The 19802-nt window shown below is 48.8% G+C and overlaps 2 protein-coding genes across 2 annotated transcripts; both read left to right on the top strand.

Moving 5' to 3' along the window:
• Positions 1-2117: 2117 nt before the first annotated feature.
• Positions 2118-4308, top strand: PtA15_3A543 (uncharacterized protein; the record flags this gene model as incomplete). The annotated part of the gene is made up of 7 exons (XM_053167521.1): positions 2118-2122; positions 2873-3101; positions 3165-3276; positions 3337-3536; positions 3654-3788; positions 3888-4025; positions 4258-4308. The coding sequence occupies 7 exons, from the start codon at positions 2118-2120 to the stop codon at positions 4306-4308; spliced, it is 870 nt and encodes a 289-aa protein (XP_053018729.1).
• Positions 4309-13708: 9400 nt separating this feature from the next.
• On the top strand, positions 13709-15523 carry PtA15_3A542 (uncharacterized protein; the record flags this gene model as incomplete). The annotated part of the gene is made up of 1 exon (XM_053167520.1): positions 13709-15523. The coding sequence occupies one exon, from the start codon at positions 13709-13711 to the stop codon at positions 15521-15523; it is 1815 nt and encodes a 604-aa protein (XP_053018728.1).
• Positions 15524-19802: the final 4279 nt, after the last annotated feature.

Here is a 19802-nt window from a genome sequence, read left to right as displayed (position 1 = left end):
TCTGTGTACGGGCAATTGCCGGTTTTGTTAAACGACATATCACTCGAGCGGTCGGGAATTAGTAATTAGGAGAATGTGATTGTCACCATGAAGAGTCAAAATGTCAAGTGATGCCGGTTATGGGCGTTGGCTTTTGGCATGTTGTTGGCATGGGCCCAACCGCTTGCACAGATTAGGTTATGTCAAGTCGTCAAAATTCCACGCCCGGGAGGTGGCGGCCTTGGCAAAGAAAAGAAAACGGACTGATGAAGAGAGGACATCAGCATTGGAAACTGAACATCAACAAAGAGTATATTGAACTGCCCATTACATTCAAGCCGGGTGTGCGGTGGTGGAATGCGTACAATGAGAAATGCAGTGAAGGTGCAATCGAAGCGGTGCAGTGAGCGTGCAATTGAAGCGGCGGTGTTCGGCAATGGAAGGGATTCAAAGCGTATGAAAAGCTAGACCGAGCTCGAATTGAGAGCAGGTTTTGACTAATCCGGCCATGCAAATTGCAGTGAGCGTGCAATTGAAGCGGCAGATGTTTGGCAAGCGGAGGGTATGAAGAACTATACTACATTTTGGGTCGGCAATGAGGATGTCGTGCTGCTGGATTTGGGAATTAGCTGGAAGGAACTTTCTGCAAGTGTGCATTAGCTTCACGTGGATTTGGAATTGACCATATCCGACTCGTAGTGTGATGTGTTATTGGGCAAAGCGGGCGGCGGTCGTTTTTGGGCATTTGTAGGATTCTTATTGTTTGCGATAAGACGGCACAAAATACCTTTGGAATCCGGTAATGGAAGTAAATAGATTTTTGGAGGTCAAGGAATTGTTGGATCAGGGAATAGTGATTAGAGGAGGACATGTGTGAGGCAATCCAGAATAGAATGAGGCACGGAGAACTTGTTGATTTTAGGAAATTTGATTGTTGCAAAGACGGCATGATATACCTTTGGAATCTGGTAATGGAAGTGAATAGATTTTTGGAGGTCAAGGAATTGTTGGATCAGGGAATAGCGATTAGAGAAGGCCTCACAAAACTATAAATCAAGCAAAATGTATGATAGCGATAGAATTATGTGTTTGAATCAGATCAACGCATTGTGAAGGTAAACAATAAGTAAACAATAAGGTGAGTAGAGAACAATAAACAGGAACAACGGCCTGAGGAGTACACAATAGGGGTCAGGAGAACAATAGCCTGTGCAGCGGCGGCGGATTCTGAAAGGTATAAATAGAGGCTCTTGATGTGAGGAAATTGAGCAAGGCTCCGGAGTTTCAGACTTGCTATGGAAGCCTTCAGTGGGGGGAAATGCTGCAGAAATTTTTCCAGAAAGTGGGAAATCTCTGGTTGGGATTTGCAAAGCTTTTGTAAAATACGATCCAAATCGAGCATATGTTGTTCCTTTGTCTTTGAGTAAATCAATGTAAACAAAACAACACACATCCAGAAACTCACGTAAAACATGCTGAATAAATTGCTGGAAAGTTGCTGGGGCATTAGCTAAACCAAAGGGCATCACCTGGTATTCATATAAGCCCCAGGGTGTTTTGAAATGCCGTCTTCCATTCATGGCCTTCCGCCACCTGAAGCAAATTGAATGCCGCCTTGAGATCAATCTTTGACAAGAATTTACAACCCTGCAGGTTGTTAAGGAGATGAGCAATTACTGGGAGTGGATAAGAGTCCGGCACAGTCATGTTGGTGAGAATGTGATAGTCGACACAAGGTCGGTTGGCTTTACCCTCCACCTTGACATGAAATATTGGCGCTGCTGCTGAAGAAGAAGAAACCCTAATAAACCCTTTTGCAAGGTTCTCATCAACATAAGTTATTAATTCATCTCTCTCCTGTTTACTTAAATTATACATCTTGCCAAAGGGCTGAACGGCCCCCTCTTTCAAGTTAATCATGCAATCAAAATCCCCCCTATGGGGCGGGAGGCGTGCCAGAGACTCTGTGACAAATACTTCAGAAAACTTATCTGTAAGCGCTGATGATTCATTACAAAGGTTAATGTTAACTTCCTGTATACAACATCACAATTGGAGCCCCCAACCAAAGTTCCAGAGTCTTTGAACCACGAATTCCCTCTTCCTTATGCCATCCAGATTGCCGACATCCTCATGACATGTTGTACCGCCGTTATAAGGACAACAAGAGACATACAGTTGTAATTACTCCGCTATTAGTTGTACAGTGTGATATGTTAAATCAAGAACATGCTACATATATAAAAAAAAAAGGTGTTCTGCTGGAATGGATGATCCGTTCGAGATGGCAATGGTGGTGGTATGAGTGTGCCCGCCCAGGCCAGCCCGCCGGTGCTCGAGCCTCTCGGTGCTGCTAAATAAATAAATATGTACCCTCGTGCAGTCCGATGGCTCCCTGTCAAGCGCCGGCCGCATGCCCAGCGGAGTGTGCTACAGCCCCACGGTGTGCGCATGGGCCTGGCTGTATGCGCTGTACGCTGTGGCTGGGCTGAAAAGGGAATCTCTCATGGCTGGATCCCCTGGCTCGCCCTCCCTCCATCCCCACTCCCAACCACTCGCAAACCACCCACCGCCATGGCCACCACCCACGACGACGACCGCCTCCACCGCCAGCTCATGGGCAGGGCCTCCCCCAGCCAGGTACCCAAACACTGTCCATCCCACACAGCACACACGCACCCACACTCACACACACTCTCACTCTCTCTCGCAGACCGAACTCCGCCACTCCCACCTCGGCCTGACCACCGCCTTCATCGACCCCCTCTCGCCCTACCCCCTCCTCAGCCCCCCCGCCGGTCAGTCCCAAACCCACCCCCTCTCGCTGCCCACCACACACTGACGCCCCTCCCACAGCCGCAACCGCCACCCGCCCATCCTCACGCTCGTCCAGCTACTCCCTCCCCCACCGCCCCCTCGCCTCCCCCGCTCCCTCGCTCGCCTCCCGCCACTCCTCCGCAATCCGCACCGACCTCTACAACGCCGCCGCCCTCCTCCACCCGCCCCCCGTTTGGCCCCCCTCAGCCCAGCTCTTCGACCCCGACCGCGAGGCCGAGCGGGTCCGGCTCGCCAAGCTCGAGCAGCGCCGCAGCCTCGCCCTCGCCCGCCCCCCCTCCCTCGTCGTCAGTCCCTTCTTCGCTCGCTTGGCCGGGCCATCACTGCTGACCTCTGTGTATCTCCTCCAGGCGCGCAACAGCAGCGAGGGCAGCATCCGCAGCGTCCACAGCTTCCGCTCCGTCGGCGCCCGCCACTCCAAGCCTCTCCCCAGCCGGCTCGGCTCCGTCTACCGGCCCTCGCGTGAGTAGCAGCCCCTCAGAGCCCCTGCAAGCCCGGCTGACTCAACCCACCCTCCCACAGCATTGCGCTCCGCATCCACGCCCGCACTGGTCACGCTGGAGGCCGAGGCGGCAAAGAAGAAGCAGCGCAAGGAGATGAAGGAGGAGTACCAGAAGATGCGTGCGGCGCGGATCGAGGAGGAGAAGGCCGCCACCCCGGCCCCGCAGCCGGGCTGGTTCGCCACGCCGTTCAAGCGCGCCAAGGCCGGGTCGCGCCGGGCGGTCGACGGGCGCCGGTCGACGTCGCAGAGCTCGGCCTCCGCATCCAGCCGCGCGCCCTCCTCGGCCTCGCCCACCGCCGACGACGGCTCCCACTCGACCGTGCCCACCTCGGTCGAGGAGGGCTCCTCGGACGAGTATCTCGAGCTCGGCCGGCGCCCGAAAAACGCTGCCCTGCTCGAGGAGGACCGCGACCCGCAGATCTACGACTCGCCCCCCGTCGACCCCTTCCGCAAGTCCATCATGCCCGGCCAGGTCCCCCCCACCCCCACCAAACAGCCCCGTCCAGCCCCGCCCAAGCCCCCCGCCAGGGCCACCCTGCGCTCGCTTGCCCGGCTGCTCGACTCCTTCAAGATCGGCCCCGGACAGACTGACGACGCCCCCGCCATCGCCCTCGTCCAGGCCCGCGCACCCCTCGACCCCGCAGACGCCGGCTGGCGCGCCTCGCTCAAGAGCTTCCGCAAGCCCCGCCCATCGCTCCACGCCCCCCCGGTACCCACCAAACGCCGCAAATCCATCGGCGCTCTCTTCTTCCCCCCCGCCCCCGACCTGCCCCCGCCCGTCCCCGACCTGCCCCCCGACTTCCTCTAATCTTCCCCCTTCCCCACTTGCACCTCTTTTCTCTCTTTATTCATCATCATCATCAGCTGTACATAAGCACCCCGCACTTTCGTCTCTTCTGCCCCAAAACACCCTCGCCCTGCTTTCGCTTTCGCCTTAATAGCTTGTCCGTCTTGTGTGCCCGCTCCCTTCCGCAGCCCCCATCCGCCCCTAATCCTGCGCCCTATTTATCCCCGCCGTCCTTTTTGTGTTGCTTGTTTGCCCCGTCCGCCGCCCGCGAAAAAAATCTGACCCGTCTTTTGTCCATCTGCACTGCTCGGGGCGTGGGCCCGCGCCGGGCCAGACGGCTGGCTTGGGCGCCACCGAGTCACTGCGCTTCTCGGACGCAGCGCCCCTGCGTGCCCGCGCGACCCTCGGCAGCTCTATCTCGATCTTAGCGGTCGCAGTTCGAGCGCTCAGCTGCCATTTAAATAAGATCCTACAGCCCAGCCGTGGATGGGGCCAGGGATCGGCTTCCTACAGACATGATCGCCGCATGGCGCATGCCTCATCGCCCCTCCACCCCATCACACCGACTTCGGCCGGTCATCAATTGGGCTTCTTTTGTGATGGCGCGCACGCCCCCCCTCTGCACGGTTTTCTGGCTGGCTGGATGGTCCACTGTTGCCCATCAAGTCGCAAATCAGAGGGTCGTGGGAAATGGATGCTTATACAGCAGCAAATACATGCAAGATACACAAAGATATCCAGATGTTTTTCGGCAAGATTCATGGCGGATATCATGGATGTGCGATCTTTGGAATATCTGCATTTCCGGAATTTATCACTGGTTGGTAATGCGATGAGACCCGCACGATTTGAACGAGAATATCCAGCTTCCTCTGGGGCAAGAGGAAAGGTGCAGTGATGGCACCAGGGGGGGAACGGTTGCACTCTCCATCCAATCCGGCTCTAGGCGCAGAGTTTTGGCAAATCATTGGAAGCTATGCTTCTTTGGATTTCCCTTTGTCTTAAACATTTTCAACCACTTTCTAGTTGTCCAGGATGGCCCGGGAGTTTCCTCTCCCCAAGTGATCCAAGTATGGGATAGCGGAGAGAAGATCCTGTGTTGTGTAACTTCAACTCCTCCTCTCTTCTTCTGACGCCTCTCTGGTCATTCTGAAGGGAGGTCTGTCGTGGAGTGTGAAGTCACAGGGCTGCCATCTTCTTCTTTCCTAGGCTGCCTGGTCACCTTTAAGGTCCGAGCCCAACGGGCGGGTGGGAGCACTAACTGGGTGGGTGGGTGGGGAGGAATGTTCGTCCTAAACTCCTACGATCGGCCAGCGGCGGTAGGGCAAGTTCGGCGGATTCGTAGGTGTTGCGCATCCTTCCCCCAATCTGAGTGGCGGTACCGGTTGTGTTTGATCAACTACATAGGTTTACCGCGGCCTCCGCAGCAGCTAGGAGAGTCAGGTTTTCCGGGTTGCGCCGTGCTCTCTCTGGCGCGGCGCAGCCGGATTGTCTACTGGACGTGGCTTCTTGGACTTTGCCCACCTCCCGCTGCGCTCCCGGGAAGTAGCAAGAGAGTGGCAGATGGCAACTTCTTTCAGGAAGGCTGCCAGATGTGAGTTGTGCCTCAGCTTTAACTCAGTCATGTGCTCACTTGATGTTATGTTCAACTGATATCAATCTCCGCTTCAGTCATGCTTGTATAATCCGGTAAGTTAACATCACAGCATGATGATGTGGCAATTGAGATACTTCCATATTTTCTTCTGTAACTATCAAACATGCCATTTGTTGCAGCAGTGCAATTCATGCTTAGCCATAGATAGTACACAAAGTACTCCTTGGCAAGTACTCTGCACCCATAGGGGAGTATTTTCAGGCTCACAACAACCACTCATCTACAGGTGCCAGGTGCCGGTGCATGTTCTGGGATCTTGGGTTGAACAACATGTAAGTACTTGCCATACCCCTGTGACCCGTGAGTTGTCTTTTTTGCACCACCATTTTACTGTTGGATTAATTTAAACCTTATAATACAACAATATAGCTGCCCTGCTTGCTGCAATTCAAATTGACCTCTGAGGCTCTGGTTGGAGGAATTCCAACAATTTCACAGCTCTGAATGGAGGAATGCCTCCAATCACAGGTTGCCTCCTCAATTGTAGGGATTCCTCCGGTCAAAAAGGTGTACTGCCTAGTTGGCTGGAGGAATCCCTCTGGCTGAGGAGGCATACCCCCTTGGCCAGAGTGATTCCTGTCAAAGAGCTATGTACATCTCTTTGAAAAGAGAAATCCCTCTGGTCAAGCAGGTGTACATACCTCTTTGACCGGAGGAATCCCTGAGGTCAAGGTGTACATACCTCCAACCACAGGAATCAATCCTCCTGTTGGAGTTATGTACACCTCTTCAACCGGAGGAATCCCTGAGGTCAAGGAGGTTTACACACCTCTGACCGGAGGAATCAATCCCTCCTGTCACCGTTGGATTCATGTACACCTTGTTGACTGGAGGAATGCGTCCATTTGAAGAGGTGAGTCCACTCAGCAAGCTGGATATGTGACCAGCTTGGCGGGAGGACCCCCCTTGCCAAGCTGGTTAAGCTCGCTGAGATGAGGGACCACTCCTAACAGGCTCTCTCAGCCCAGCAGATGCCTCTTGGCAAGCTGACGTACCAGGTCGCCAGGATGACTCCTCCCAGTAAGCTGGATACATATGAATCCAGCTTGCCAAGAGGACTCGCCCCATTGGGCTGGATACATATGTATCCAGCTCGGTGAGGAAGGTCCTCCCAGCGAGCTGGAGACCTCCCTTGCTGAGCTGGATATACATATATGTATATACAGCTCGCCAAGAGGACTCCTCCCAGCAAGCTGGATATGTATGCAACCAGCTCGCCGAGGGGGTTCCTCCCAGTGTACTGGATACTTATGTATCCAGCTTGCTGGGAGGAGTTCCCTCGGCAAGCTGGATATATATATATATAAATATATCCAGCTTGGCAAGGAACATTGTCTCCCATGTCCACCCTACCGTTTGGGCAAACGTGAGGGTGGACATGTCAAGCACAGGCCCTTGTGACATCCCCCACCTATGTTACAGGTGTAAATGGGCCATCAAAGGGAGTCCCTTTGATGGCCGGGTTGTAACGGCCATCAAAAGGAGTACACACTCCCTCCAATGGCTGGTGCAAACCGGTCATCAAGGGGAGTCTACACCCAATGGCCAAATTGTACTTGCCATCGAAGGGAGTGTGTACTCCCTTCAACAGCTGGGTTGTACTGGCCATCAGAGGAGTGAGCGGACTCTCTTTGATGGCGGGCGCATCTCAGCCATCAGAGGTAAACTCCCTGAATGACCGGGTTGCACCGGCCATCAAAGGGTGTAAGCCTTCCGTTCAATGGCTGGTGTAACTCAGCCATGAAGGGCTTCCATGGCTGAGTTGGAACAGCCATCAAACGGAGTGCTTACTCCCTTCAATGGCTGGTGTAACTCAGTCATTGAGGAGAGTATGCCACCGATGACCGAGAAGTACCTGCCATCAAAGGGAGTCCTTACTCCCTTCAATGGCTGGTACAACCCAGTTGTTGAAGGGAGTGTGTACTCCCTTCAATGGCAAGTACAACTTGGCCATTGGGTGCAGACTCCCCTCAATGACCGGGTTGCACAGGCCATCAGAGGGAGTGTGGACTCCTTTTGATGGCCGTTACAACCCGGCCATCAAAGGGAGTACACATTCCCTTCAATGGCTGGCACCACTTGGCCATTGAAGGAAGTGTGTAGTTTGACTCCCTTCAATGGCCAAGTTTTACCAGCCATTGAAGGGAGTGTATACTCCCCTGGATGGCTGGCACAACCCAGCCGTCGAAGGGAGTGTGTTACCCTTTGATGGCGGGTGCAACCCGGCCATTGGGGGGAGTCTACATATGTACTCCTGATGGCTGAAATCTACCCAACATTGAAGATTGAGTACACACTTCCTTCAATGGCTGGGTTGTAGTTAGTTTGTGTGACTTCCAAAGAGGTAATTGACACCCAAGGGAAAGCAAGTAATCAGATGATAAATATAATGATGTGAGCATCACAGAGTGATGAAATCTTGCTTCACTTCAGCTTGGCACAGAGAGACTTCAATCCCTCACAAATAAAAGGGACTGTGGAAACATGACTTGGAATTTGATTTAATTTGGTAAAATTGGTGACCATGTAACACTTTTTGGCTTGCTTGGATACAAGCACATCTGCAGTCAGGTTATGTTTGATCAGATATTATACACGGAAAGTTAGGATGGACTAGAGGTAAGATTTACATAATGAGAATTCACTCATGAATGCATACTGGAAGAAAGATACATACATCATACTTCCAACGCTGCAACCGATGCAATGCAAGTATTGCGCATTGGCCTGTATTGCATTGAATTGCATCTGGTATACACTGCATCAGTATTGCATTGGCCTGCCGATGTGATGCAGGCTTTTTGAAATACATGCATCGGGACGGCCAATGCGATGCACACCTTATCACATTGCATGCATCGGTCCGCCGATGCAATGCATTTTTGGTGGTATTGGCCTTGATATAGGCTTTATTGCATCGACGATACAGTGCATTGGTAGTGCATTGACCTGCCAATGCAATGCAAGCTTTTTGAAAAGCATGCATCGGGACTGCCGATGCAATGCACAAATTTGCAGATTTCATGTATCTGCAAGGCGATGCAATGCACTGTATTGGCCGATACATGCATCACATCGCATCGGTTGCAGCTTTGATACTTCCAAAAGTTCTCATGATGAGTTACACATGAGGATAAAAATGAGTTGCAGTTGAAATTAGCACTGGCATATGACTAACATCAGACAGGTTGTCTGACAGAATTATGGTCTGGCACTCTCTGGAGAGTGCGACCATTCCCCCCCCTGGTGTGTGGACATGAGAGGAAATTGGAAAACGGCTCCCAGCCAAGTGGGGCAAACCAATCCAGCCAAAGAGTGGAAGTCCCTCTTTCAGCAAACTTAACGCAAGTCCCTCCTTGGGCTCCGAAGGAGGGACTTGTGCCCAATTTCCATATTTGGCTTGAGGCTGCCCAGCCAATTTTCCAAAATTCCCTTTGAACCCATGTATCACATGGTACAACTCTGATTTCCTCACAGCCTCCGGCACCATTAGAATCACCTCCTCTTTCTACATGTTAATATGTATTCCATCAAACTTACATCCCCATCCCTTGCAAGTAATTTGGATGTAAAAAACTGGCTGGGAAGGTCTTGTGGAGCCAAGATTGTGAGAACCTGGACCTGCAATTGGCGGCGGTTGGCCCTACAGGTCCATCACATTGCTCAGGAACAGCCCTCACAAGAATGGCTGCTGGGCGGCCAGTTTTTGATGGATTCATTTGAAAAATTATGTACAAGACAGCTGAGATTGTGGGCTACAACATGGTACATGAGGCTTTGACTTTGACACTGAGAGGGAGGAGTAAGACAGATTTAAAAACAAAAAACTTGATTTTCTGCATAAAAACCCGTCAGCCTCAGGCCAAGAATGGGACTTTAGTCCTAAGCCTCTCCTTTGGAGACGCTTTGCGCCTCCTCAGAGAGGCTTAGTTAAGCTCTCTCTTTCAGAGGGCGCCCGCGCTCAAGCTTAACTAAGCCTCCCAATCAGAGGTTTGGGGGGGGGGGGCACCCCGCGTCCCAAAGGGACTCTCTCTGAAGGAGAGGCTTACTTGTAAAGTCGGACCCGCGGCCTGAGGACAGTCAAATTTTGGCAGGGAAATGATAAAAAATAAACCCAGCACAAAATTAAAAATAAATCAATAAACCCTCTTTAATGCCTTTTGGCACAGCTGTAGCTGCCCATTTTGGGCATCTGCTGGATTTTTTGGGGGGAAATTTGGCCAGCTCAGCAGTTTTTTTTGCAAGGGCACTTCCAGGTTTGGGAGATTAGATTTTGCTGACCTGCCGGATTCTGCTCTTGTTGGATCAAGGAGAGTTGAAGTTTTAAATTGTATTTTTAATTAACGGACTTACTTTGCGCACTCCGGAAAACTCTTCGCGCACTGTGGGGGTTGTTGTCTTGACGTCCAGCCCCCAGTGCGCGCTTCTGCCACGGCTCTTCGCGCACTGCATTTTCCGCCAAAAAAACGGCTTGCATTTCTTGAGATATTTTTTGATGAATCAATAGAATGGCTTCTTATGATCCCCTGAAAAATAATCAAGTCATTTAGGGGTCTCCTTGAGCCTAGAGAAAATTGACATGAAAAAATCATATTTTAACGCGGCAGGGACCTGTAATATCGCTTCCTGTGCCCCAGTAGCCCCAAAAATTTCACAGTATCATGGCACATGTGCAAATTCATGACCTGATAATTTTCAGAATTTTTCCCAGAGATATAAGGGGTGCGTGGCAGGCTTAGTAGGAAAATTACTGCTAACTGTATAGCTTTTTTGTTACACACCCAAACAGTCCCAAAATTTAAGAAATGTTTTCATTGTGGATATTCTCCGCGCCATAAATTTCTTGGAAATAGTGTGTCATGATAACATGAGATGTAGTGCGGCGGGCTTAGTTGGAAAATGACTGCTAACTTATCTCATGTTTTAATGACACACTATTGCTAAGAGCTTTATGGCGCGGAGAATATGCAAAATTGAAACATTCCTGGAAATTTCAGACTATTTCAGCGTGTAACAAAAAATCTATACATGTTGCTGCCATTTTCCTACTAAGCCCGCCGCGCACCCCTTATATCTCATGTTATCATGACACACTATTGCCAAGAAGTTTATGGCGCGGAGAATATCCACAGTGAAAACATTTCTGAAATTTTTGGACTGTTTGGGTGTGTGACAAAAAGGCTATACAGTTAGCAGTAATTTTCCTACTAAGCCTGCTGCGCGCCCCTTATATCTCATTTTATAATGACACACTATTGCTAGGAATTTCAGGGAATTAATTTGAAGCATATTTCTCTGTGCTCTCAAAATTTTGTACCTTTGTTGTGTGTAACAAAAAAGTTATACATATGTGCAAAATAATAAATGCAATACCTATTTGGGCTCAAGGAAAGCTAGTGAAAATTCTGAAGATTATCAGGTGATGAATTTGCACATGTAACATGATACTGTGAAATTTTTGGGGCTACTGGGGCACATAAAGCGGTATTACAAGTCCCTGCCGCGTTAAAATATGATTTTTTCATGTCAATTTTCTCTAGGCTCAAGGAGACCCCTAAATGACTTGATTATTTTTTAGGGGGATCATAAAAAGTCATTCTATTGATTCATCAAAAAATATCTCAAGAAATGCAAGCCGTTTTTTGGGGGGAATGCACAGTGTGCGAAGAGCCGTGGCAAAAGCGCGCACTGGGGGCGGGACGTCGAGACAACAACCCCCACAGTGCGCGAAGAGTTTCTCGCAGTGCGCGAAGTAAGTCCGTTAATTAAATGTGTACATATTTCCAATTGGTGGCGCGCATGGCTTATGATGTATGCCTTTTGCTATTTATGCAATAAGAAGCGGATTGATCCAAGAGTTTATTTGGGCCTGCATTGGGCGGATCACTCCAATGCCCAATACTTATCCATCCCCACAGTTTCCTAATGCTATGGAAATGTGGAGCTTTGATGGCCGTACATATACCAAAAAGTCACAAGCTTTTCAATGGTCTGGGAGGCGTGACCAGAATCAGAGCGCTTGTGGGTGATTCAGGGGTTGTAATGCCCTCCCCAGCCAAATGGCTGGTTGCGCTCACGCGAGATTTGGGACATTATATTCAAGTCTCTCCTTTGGAGGCGCTTTGCGCCTCCTCGGAAGGAAGGGACTTGTGTTAAGTTAGGCCCGCGCTGCCCAGGCAAGCCGCTTGCCATCTGAAAGCGGGCCCTATGCATCCAAACATAGTGCCCGCGGGTCCCAAAGCCACAGCAATGGTGGGCCGATGCAATGCATGACAATCTATGGGCCGATTTGCGTAACAAATCAGCCATTATTTTCAAGGAAAACCCGTTACTTTCAACCAAAAAAAATCAAATTTTTCCAGTCAATACATCTCATGCGGACCTATGATGTTTGGGAGTTGAAAAATCGACTCACAAGAATTAATAAATCGACTCCCAAAAGTTGTTTATGTCGCGCGGACCGTCTCAGGACGCCCCTCCTGGTTCCTCGGGACCTCGCGCGGCCCCAAAAGCATTTTGGGAGTTGATTAATTAATTCCCCTCTTGAGGATGGGAGTCTATACATTAATTTAATAAAAATGACGGAATATACAAAATACAAAATAAATATGGGGCCGGCTTTATGCACTCCAAATATTTACTACATGCACTCCAAAAAAGGAGTGAACTTGTGTCTACTCCAATAAATGTTGGAGTGAACAAAGGTTCACTCCAAAAGTGGGTTAAATTGGAGTGTTCAGAAGTTCACTCCAATATATATTTGGAGTGAACCTTTGTTCACTCCAAAAGTGGGCTAAATTGGAGTATTCAGAAGTTCACTCCAATTTTGAAACTTGGTATGTTTCAAGATTGGAGTGTACTACTGTACACTCCAATAAATACTGGAGTGTACTACTGTACACACCAACAAATACTGGAGTTTACACCTATTTTAAATACATCCATGCACTCCAAGCAACTCCTCCAGATCAACCAAGTCATGTTTCAGACCTTGGAGACCCTGCCTCCCCCCTACAGACAAACTTCCACCACACTCAAATTCCTCTCCTTAAGACTAGGCCCCAAAGATTCCATTGAGTCTGAGCCTATTTATATGCTCTTTTTCAATGGGAACTACTGGCCCCACATTTTTGGAGTGCCCAGTGGTCCACACTCCAAAAGAAAACATGGAGTGGGTTGAACTCCACTCCACAGTTTGAGTGCCTAATTTTATACTCCATTTTTTTGGAGTGGACAAATTTTCACTCCAATAAATGTTGGAGTGAACTTCTGAACACTCCAATTTAGCCCACTTTTGGACTGAACAAAGGTTCACTCCAAATATATATTGGAGTGAACTTCTGAACACTCCAATTTAACCCACTTTTGAAGTGAACCTTTGCTCACTCCAAAATTTATTGGAGTAGACACAGGTTCACTCCTTTTTTGGAGTGCATGTAGTAAATATTTGGAGTGCATAAAGCCAGCCCCTTTTGAAAGCATGTCCAGCAGCTCTACAAGGGGCTTGATGGATGGTGGATGGCTGGCTGCCTGCGCAAGAAGCTAGGCTTCAAGGCCATGCCACTCATGGGCCTATCCCGGCCGTGGTTGATGTGTAACAAAGGATTTAATGAAATTTGGGGGTTGGCCGAGCCTCCGGCCCGTCAGGATTCACGCCAAACCTCGCCGCTTGGGGGCAAGCCTCTCTGTGAGACAGAGACCCTGCGGGGCCCTCCTCCAGAGAGGCTTTGTTAAGCTCGTGTAGTATGTATATGCGTGGGGGAAGTGCATCATGCTTTGTTCTGGGATGTAGGCGAAGAAGCCCTGAAACACAATTTTGTGGGTGGGCATATTTAGAGAAGATTTGTGTTTTGAATCTGCTCGAGAGAAACTTGGGCTGACGAGCCCATGCCATCGTCAATCCCCGAGGACCACAATAAAATTGAAGAGGTAGTAAAGCGCATCCACAATGACTCTGAATTACAAATTTCGCAGCGGCATTCGGTTGGTCAGTCTTCTCGCATTCCTCCTTGTCAGCGGGTGCAAGCCGATAGATCTTCCCACCTCGCAAATAAGCGCGGAGTTGTTTGCTTGGGACGAAGACTTGGTCGACCTCGACCATATATTCCCTTCCGGCGGTTCATCTGAGGACGGGGCGGCTGGACAAGCTGATGATCACCACCAACCATTCTCGGGCGGTCATTTACAACCTATCGGCCTTCCAGCCCGGCCATCAGCTAAGCTCCTCGCAGACGGAACACTAGCCTCGAATGGCTTCGCGGCGGCAGGCGCTTCACGTGCCCTCGACCATATCTTCCCTCCCGCTCCTGCATCGGAGGCCGGGACGGCTGGACAAGCTGATCATTCTCAACCATCCTCGGCCTCCCATTCAAACCCCGGCAGTCTTCCAGCCGGGCCGCCATCAGCTAGCCACCACTCCCCTCTCCCAGAATTTTATTATCCTGCCCAAATGGCCGCAAAAGAACGTACTGTTAACTCCCAGCCCTATCATGATCTAGACATATCGTTTGACTCCGGCGAACTGTTTGAACCCGGGTTCTTACCCCACGACTTCAACACCCTTACCGAGTTCCTCGGACACGGAACACCAGACGCGGATGGCCTCACAGGGGTGAGGGCTCCGCAGTCACATCATGGTGTAGCGCATGTATCGGATAGTCATAGTCAAACATTCACAGGTCCTCCTCCGTCGAATCTGCCCACCTTCTCGGATTATCCCTTCGTGCCCTCCTCCGGCACAACCTCCGGACCCCACGAAAGTCCTTCTGGTAAGCGGAAGCAAACTGCCGGGCCTGTGGACAAAAGCATCAAACCTCAGCATCTGCCTTTCAAGCCCCAGAGGAAGCCACGCATACCGAAATTGTACATCCCATTTCCTGAAAGCCAACGGCCTGCGCTTTCTAAAAAGCTACCTCCACAGGGGCCACTCGGGTTTTATTTGAATGACTTTGCGCTCAATAATCCATCGGAGCCCGTAGAACAGATGGAAATGGGTCCGATCCTGACACGGCTCAGAGCTTTCAAACTCCCGAACGACCAACTTGTCATCTCCAAGTCGGAATTCCACTGGGCCCATCGCGTGTTTCTCGGGTTTGGCATTATACGCGAGGATATCGGACGGACTGTCAGTGTCAAGCTGTCACGCGAGTCTGCAAAGTCACACATCGAGGATCAAGTTCAACACGTTAAACGTGATAGAAATAATTATAGATTAGCGAACAAACTAGTCGAATTTGTGTCACATTACAAGGATTGGTATCAGCATTGGTTTGATGAAACTGGGATAGACTTCGAAAAAAATCTGCTCCAACCTCACTTTATCGGTTTCGAGGACGCTGCGGTGCTCTTCCCCCTCTATCTATTCTATGTCGAGATGATATGTTCGATCGTCCCGAGAGAGGAGGAAGTCACCCTGGAAATTGAACTACTCCGCGCCCAAAAATTATTCAACAACTGGACTAATAACTACAATGATCCGAAATCTCAGAGTAATCAAGATCTGGAACCAATCGTCAAAGCGCTCAGAAAAAAGAGAAATCTTCGAGGAGCTTTGAACTTGCATCCACACCTCTGGAGTTACTTAGGGATTTGGATGATCACTTCGTGGAGGGTTGGAGTTTTCCAACAGAGGGATCGTTCAATTCCTAAGACAGTCAAACAATTCTTTAATAATGTCTTCTATTATTGCTATTCAGCTCATCATCGCCGATACATCTCTAGGGTAACAGTTCACCAACCTGGAAAAATAGATATGCTTTATTGATTTGTGGTACAGTTGTGATGGTATAAGCATACTTGTTCTCTTTATTGTTTAATGTGATGAACAGATTAAATTAACAGCTTTGCAAAATAATCAGCAAGTCCTGATCATGTAATTCAATCAAAGTTGCTCTGTATTTCAATCATCCATTGGGTACTCATGATCACTTATTATGTTTTGAATAATTCTTGGACAGTTGGGTAATCCCCACCTCAATCACAAAAACACCAAATTCACTTGATGTATTACAAAACCTCATATCCAGCTACCAGTGGCTCTCAGACTAGAGATGGCCATTTGGCACCCGCTGGCGGGTACCCGCCACCCTTCAGAAGGTACCTGTGAGCCCTTGCAGGCACCATGGCCAGTGCAGAGCTACTTTATTGAATTTGAACCAAAATGAAATAGGCAAAACCCCCCATGCACTACAAGAAAAACTCTAGAAAATGCCAACAGCTGAGATGCAGCCACTCAAAGGAAGCTTGAGGTTATAATCAGGATGCAAATGGGTTGGGTCAACCCGGAGCCAACCCAAGACCTGTTGGGTCTTGGGTTGGGTTTGGGTAGGCTGAAAGCTGAAAAACCAATTTCCAACCCAACCCCACTGCAAGAAAAACTCTAGAAACTGCTTGCAGTTGAGATGCAGCAAGCCTGAATCAAGCATCAGCTCAAGCTGGAGTCAAGCACCCAAATTCCATGCTGATGCACCTTCAGTGTGTACCTTGTTTGGGCCCGGCATCTCAATGCTTAATTACATGCTGTAGTGCTCATGCGGTAGGCTGAGACAAATGTTCAACCTTGCAAATGAGCATTCCCCTGAGCACCCTTTTATTTGCTTTCAGAAAACACTCCATGTGCCATTGAATCCAGCCAGAATAACATAAAAAGGGTATGTACCCATGCAAGGGATATGTACATATGAAAGGAATATGTACACATGAAAGGGGAATGTGAAAAGGTGTATTAACACATAGAAGGGATATGTAATGAATGCATGAAAGGGGTATGTAATCATGAAAGGGGTATGTATGCATGAAAGGGGTATGTGCAGTAAGGGGTATTTGCACATGAAAGGGATATGTAAACATCAAAGGGGTATGTAAACCTGAATGATGAAAGGGTTGAAAAGGATGTAAAAAACTCAAAGGGGACATGTAAACATGAAATGGTCATGAAAGCATGATGAAAGGGGTATGTACACATTGTGAAAGGGAATAGACATTCACATGAAAGGATACACACACATGAAAGGGATGCACACACATGAAAGGGATACCTGTACATGAAAGGGACACATGTACATGAAAGGGATACACACACATGAAAGTGATACACGCACATGAAAGTGGTATGTGCACATAAAGGGATATGTACACATTATGAAAGGGGTGAATACATACAAAAGGGATATGTGCACATGAAAGGGGTATGTGCACATGAAAGGGGTATGTGCACATGAAAGGGGAATTTTCACATGAAAGGGGAATTTTCACATGAAAGGGGAATTTTCACATGAAAGGGTAATTTTCACATGAAAGGGGAATTTGCACAGGTATCAACTCAGTATTTTGGATCCTGTACTCAGTTTTTTGTACCTTAGACTCACTCTTGCATAAATTATGCAATGTGCATGGAAATTGAATCAACCAGTGCATGATTCTTGTATGAGGCACAGCTTGCCTTGAGATCTTGCATCTCAACTACAAGCAGTTTCTAGAGTTTTTCTTGCAGTGCCCGGCAAGACCCAATTGTCAATTGGGTTTGGGTTTGGGCAGGCCAATTCCATTTTGGGTTGGCCCAATGACACAACTATGACCCAATTAAGTCAGCTGTAATTGCCGATTGGTAAAGATGGCAAAGGGGTACTGCTTGGGCGGTACCCAGGACCAGTTGGTGGGTACTGCCTCATACCCGCGGGGCGGTGCCGGGTATCTGATTTTCCCAAATAAATAGGTTGCACCTGGGTACCGGCGGTACCCAGGTGTACCGCCCGGACATACCCGCTTTGCACCAAGCTTCTTGCATATTTATATACTGTTAGATGATGAAACTGGCAACTCAGGCTTTGTAGCTTAGTGGTAAAGCAGGCACCTAGAGTTAGCCCAACCCGGGTTCAAGTCCTGGCTTATCATGCTATCTTTTTACGGACTTTTGTTTATTGTGTATTCTTACTCTTCTCTGCGGATTGTGATTGCGGAGGGATGGGTTTCTTATGGTTTATTATGGCTATCATTCTTTTATGGCTAGTTGTTGTGGTGTTTTGCGGTGTTTTACGGTGTTTGCCTTACTATTTTGACATATTACTATTATGATTCTTGCTTGATGTGTTACTTTACTTCTGCGGATTTCTTTTTACGCTTATGCTACGCTGAGTCCTGAGTTTCCCTTGACTACTCGGGAATATCTTGTGTAGAAGGAGGTCTGCTCCGGTCATTTCATACCGGAGGTCCCCTCTCTTCTACCACACCGGTTGCTTGATCACAATGACTCCATACGCTGATGATGTAAAGGACCCACGTGTGGACAACACCCCCATTTGGCTAGCCAACCATTCACTTGTTGAAGCTTTACACTGAGGATAAATCAATCTTCCAATAACTGGCACGACCAAAGTACCTGAACTTGTTGTATCCAACCTACACAAACAGCTTGTCTTCATCTCCAACCTCTGTGATGCAAACCTCACAGTATTCTTCAACCAGTCAACTTGCAAAATATACAAATCAGATAATGTGAAAGTCCCAGGTGAACCAGTTGGCGCAGGATACAGGAGGAACAACCTCTACTATCTCCCGGCCAACCATGTGAGATGCCATTCCACCTCTATCATGCCCAAGCATGACAATTACCTGATGGGGTTTCATATCCGTCTATCCTATATAGGCCTACGGCCCCGGAAGACACTCCTCTGCCGCCTCAACATTAATCCAACAATACTGAATGAGGTGGATGTTCAGCAATTCCCAGTCTGCATCCAATCAAAAATGCATTCAAAACCTTTGTACTCCGGCTCCCTCTATTGATCCAAAAAACCTGGCCAGCTGATAAAACTGGATGTAGGATCTTTTGAGGTACCATCTAGAGAGGGTCATAAATTTTTTGTCACCTTCATAGAAAACTCTTGTAAATATACGGCTGTTTTCCCCATGAAATTGAAATCAAACATTTTTTCTTGCTTCAAACTCTTTTGGGATCTCTTGGAGAAAACTGGGATATTTAAGATTTTGGCATTGCACTCAGACAAAGGTGGGGAATATCTCTCCAAGGAGTTTGAGCACTACCTGAATCTTTTGGGTATCACTCATGAGCCGGGTCCTCCTCACTCTCCAGAACTAAATGGGGTAGCTGAGAGAACAAACAGGACCCTAGGAAATCTGATTTGGTGCTTGCTCTCAAACGCACATCTTCCCAAACCTTTCTGGGCAGACACTCTTTGCCACGTAATGTTTTCCTTTAACTCTTTCCCGTGCCGCACACCAGCGGGCTTCTTGACTCCAATTGAAATTCTAGGAAAACCACTAATTACACCTGAGTACCACCTGTATGGTGTGGTACAAGGTCCCAGAGGCAAACAGTTGTAAACTGGACAACAAGGGGCGAGCTTCCATCTTACTCTCCTATCTACCAGATGGTAAGGGATTCCGTGTATGGGACCTTGATAAGCGCTCAGTTGTGAATACAAGGGATGTTATATTTAAGGACACCATTTTCCCTTTCTCTTCCCCACTCTGCAAGCCAAGTCCTCCGGTCTACGTCAAACTGCCCTGGCCTTCCAATTGGTCCCTGAAGCCCTTGCAAGACCATCCTCCCCCCTGTCAGCCACAGAGTACATGTCACAGCACCAGGAAAATAAAATAATCAGTTGATGACAAGTGACATTACACCAGCTCCAGCCAGCTACCCACCATCTATCTAATATCTATCCACTATCTACCCCCATCTCCCAACCATCTCCTCAACTTCAAAATTTTACCAAGGAGGTCCTGTTCAGTTTTTGATGAGCCCAACTGATCCTCAGTTCCGTCCAGCTGATACTCAGCTTTGGTACCCAGCTCATACTCAGCTTTTCTGCCCAGCTCATACTCAGCTTTTTCACACAGCTCACTCTTAGAATTGGAATAAAGCCTTTTGACCAGTCCTTGCCCAGGTGATGCTCAGCTTTGTACTAGTCCTGGCGCAGCTGATGCTCAGCTTTGTACCAGTCCTTGCTCAACCTTCTCCTAGTCCTGTCCCAGCTGATGCTCAGCTTTGGCCCAGTCCTGGGCCAGCTAGCCAGCTGATT

The sequence above is a fragment of the Puccinia triticina genome, chromosome 3A (assembly GCF_026914185.1).
Source record: "Puccinia triticina chromosome 3A, complete sequence".
NCBI classification, from domain to species: Eukaryota; Fungi; Basidiomycota; class Pucciniomycetes; order Pucciniales; family Pucciniaceae; genus Puccinia; species Puccinia triticina.
Note: the sequence above shows the minus strand (reverse complement) of the source record. Positions and strands in the feature narration are given on the sequence as shown.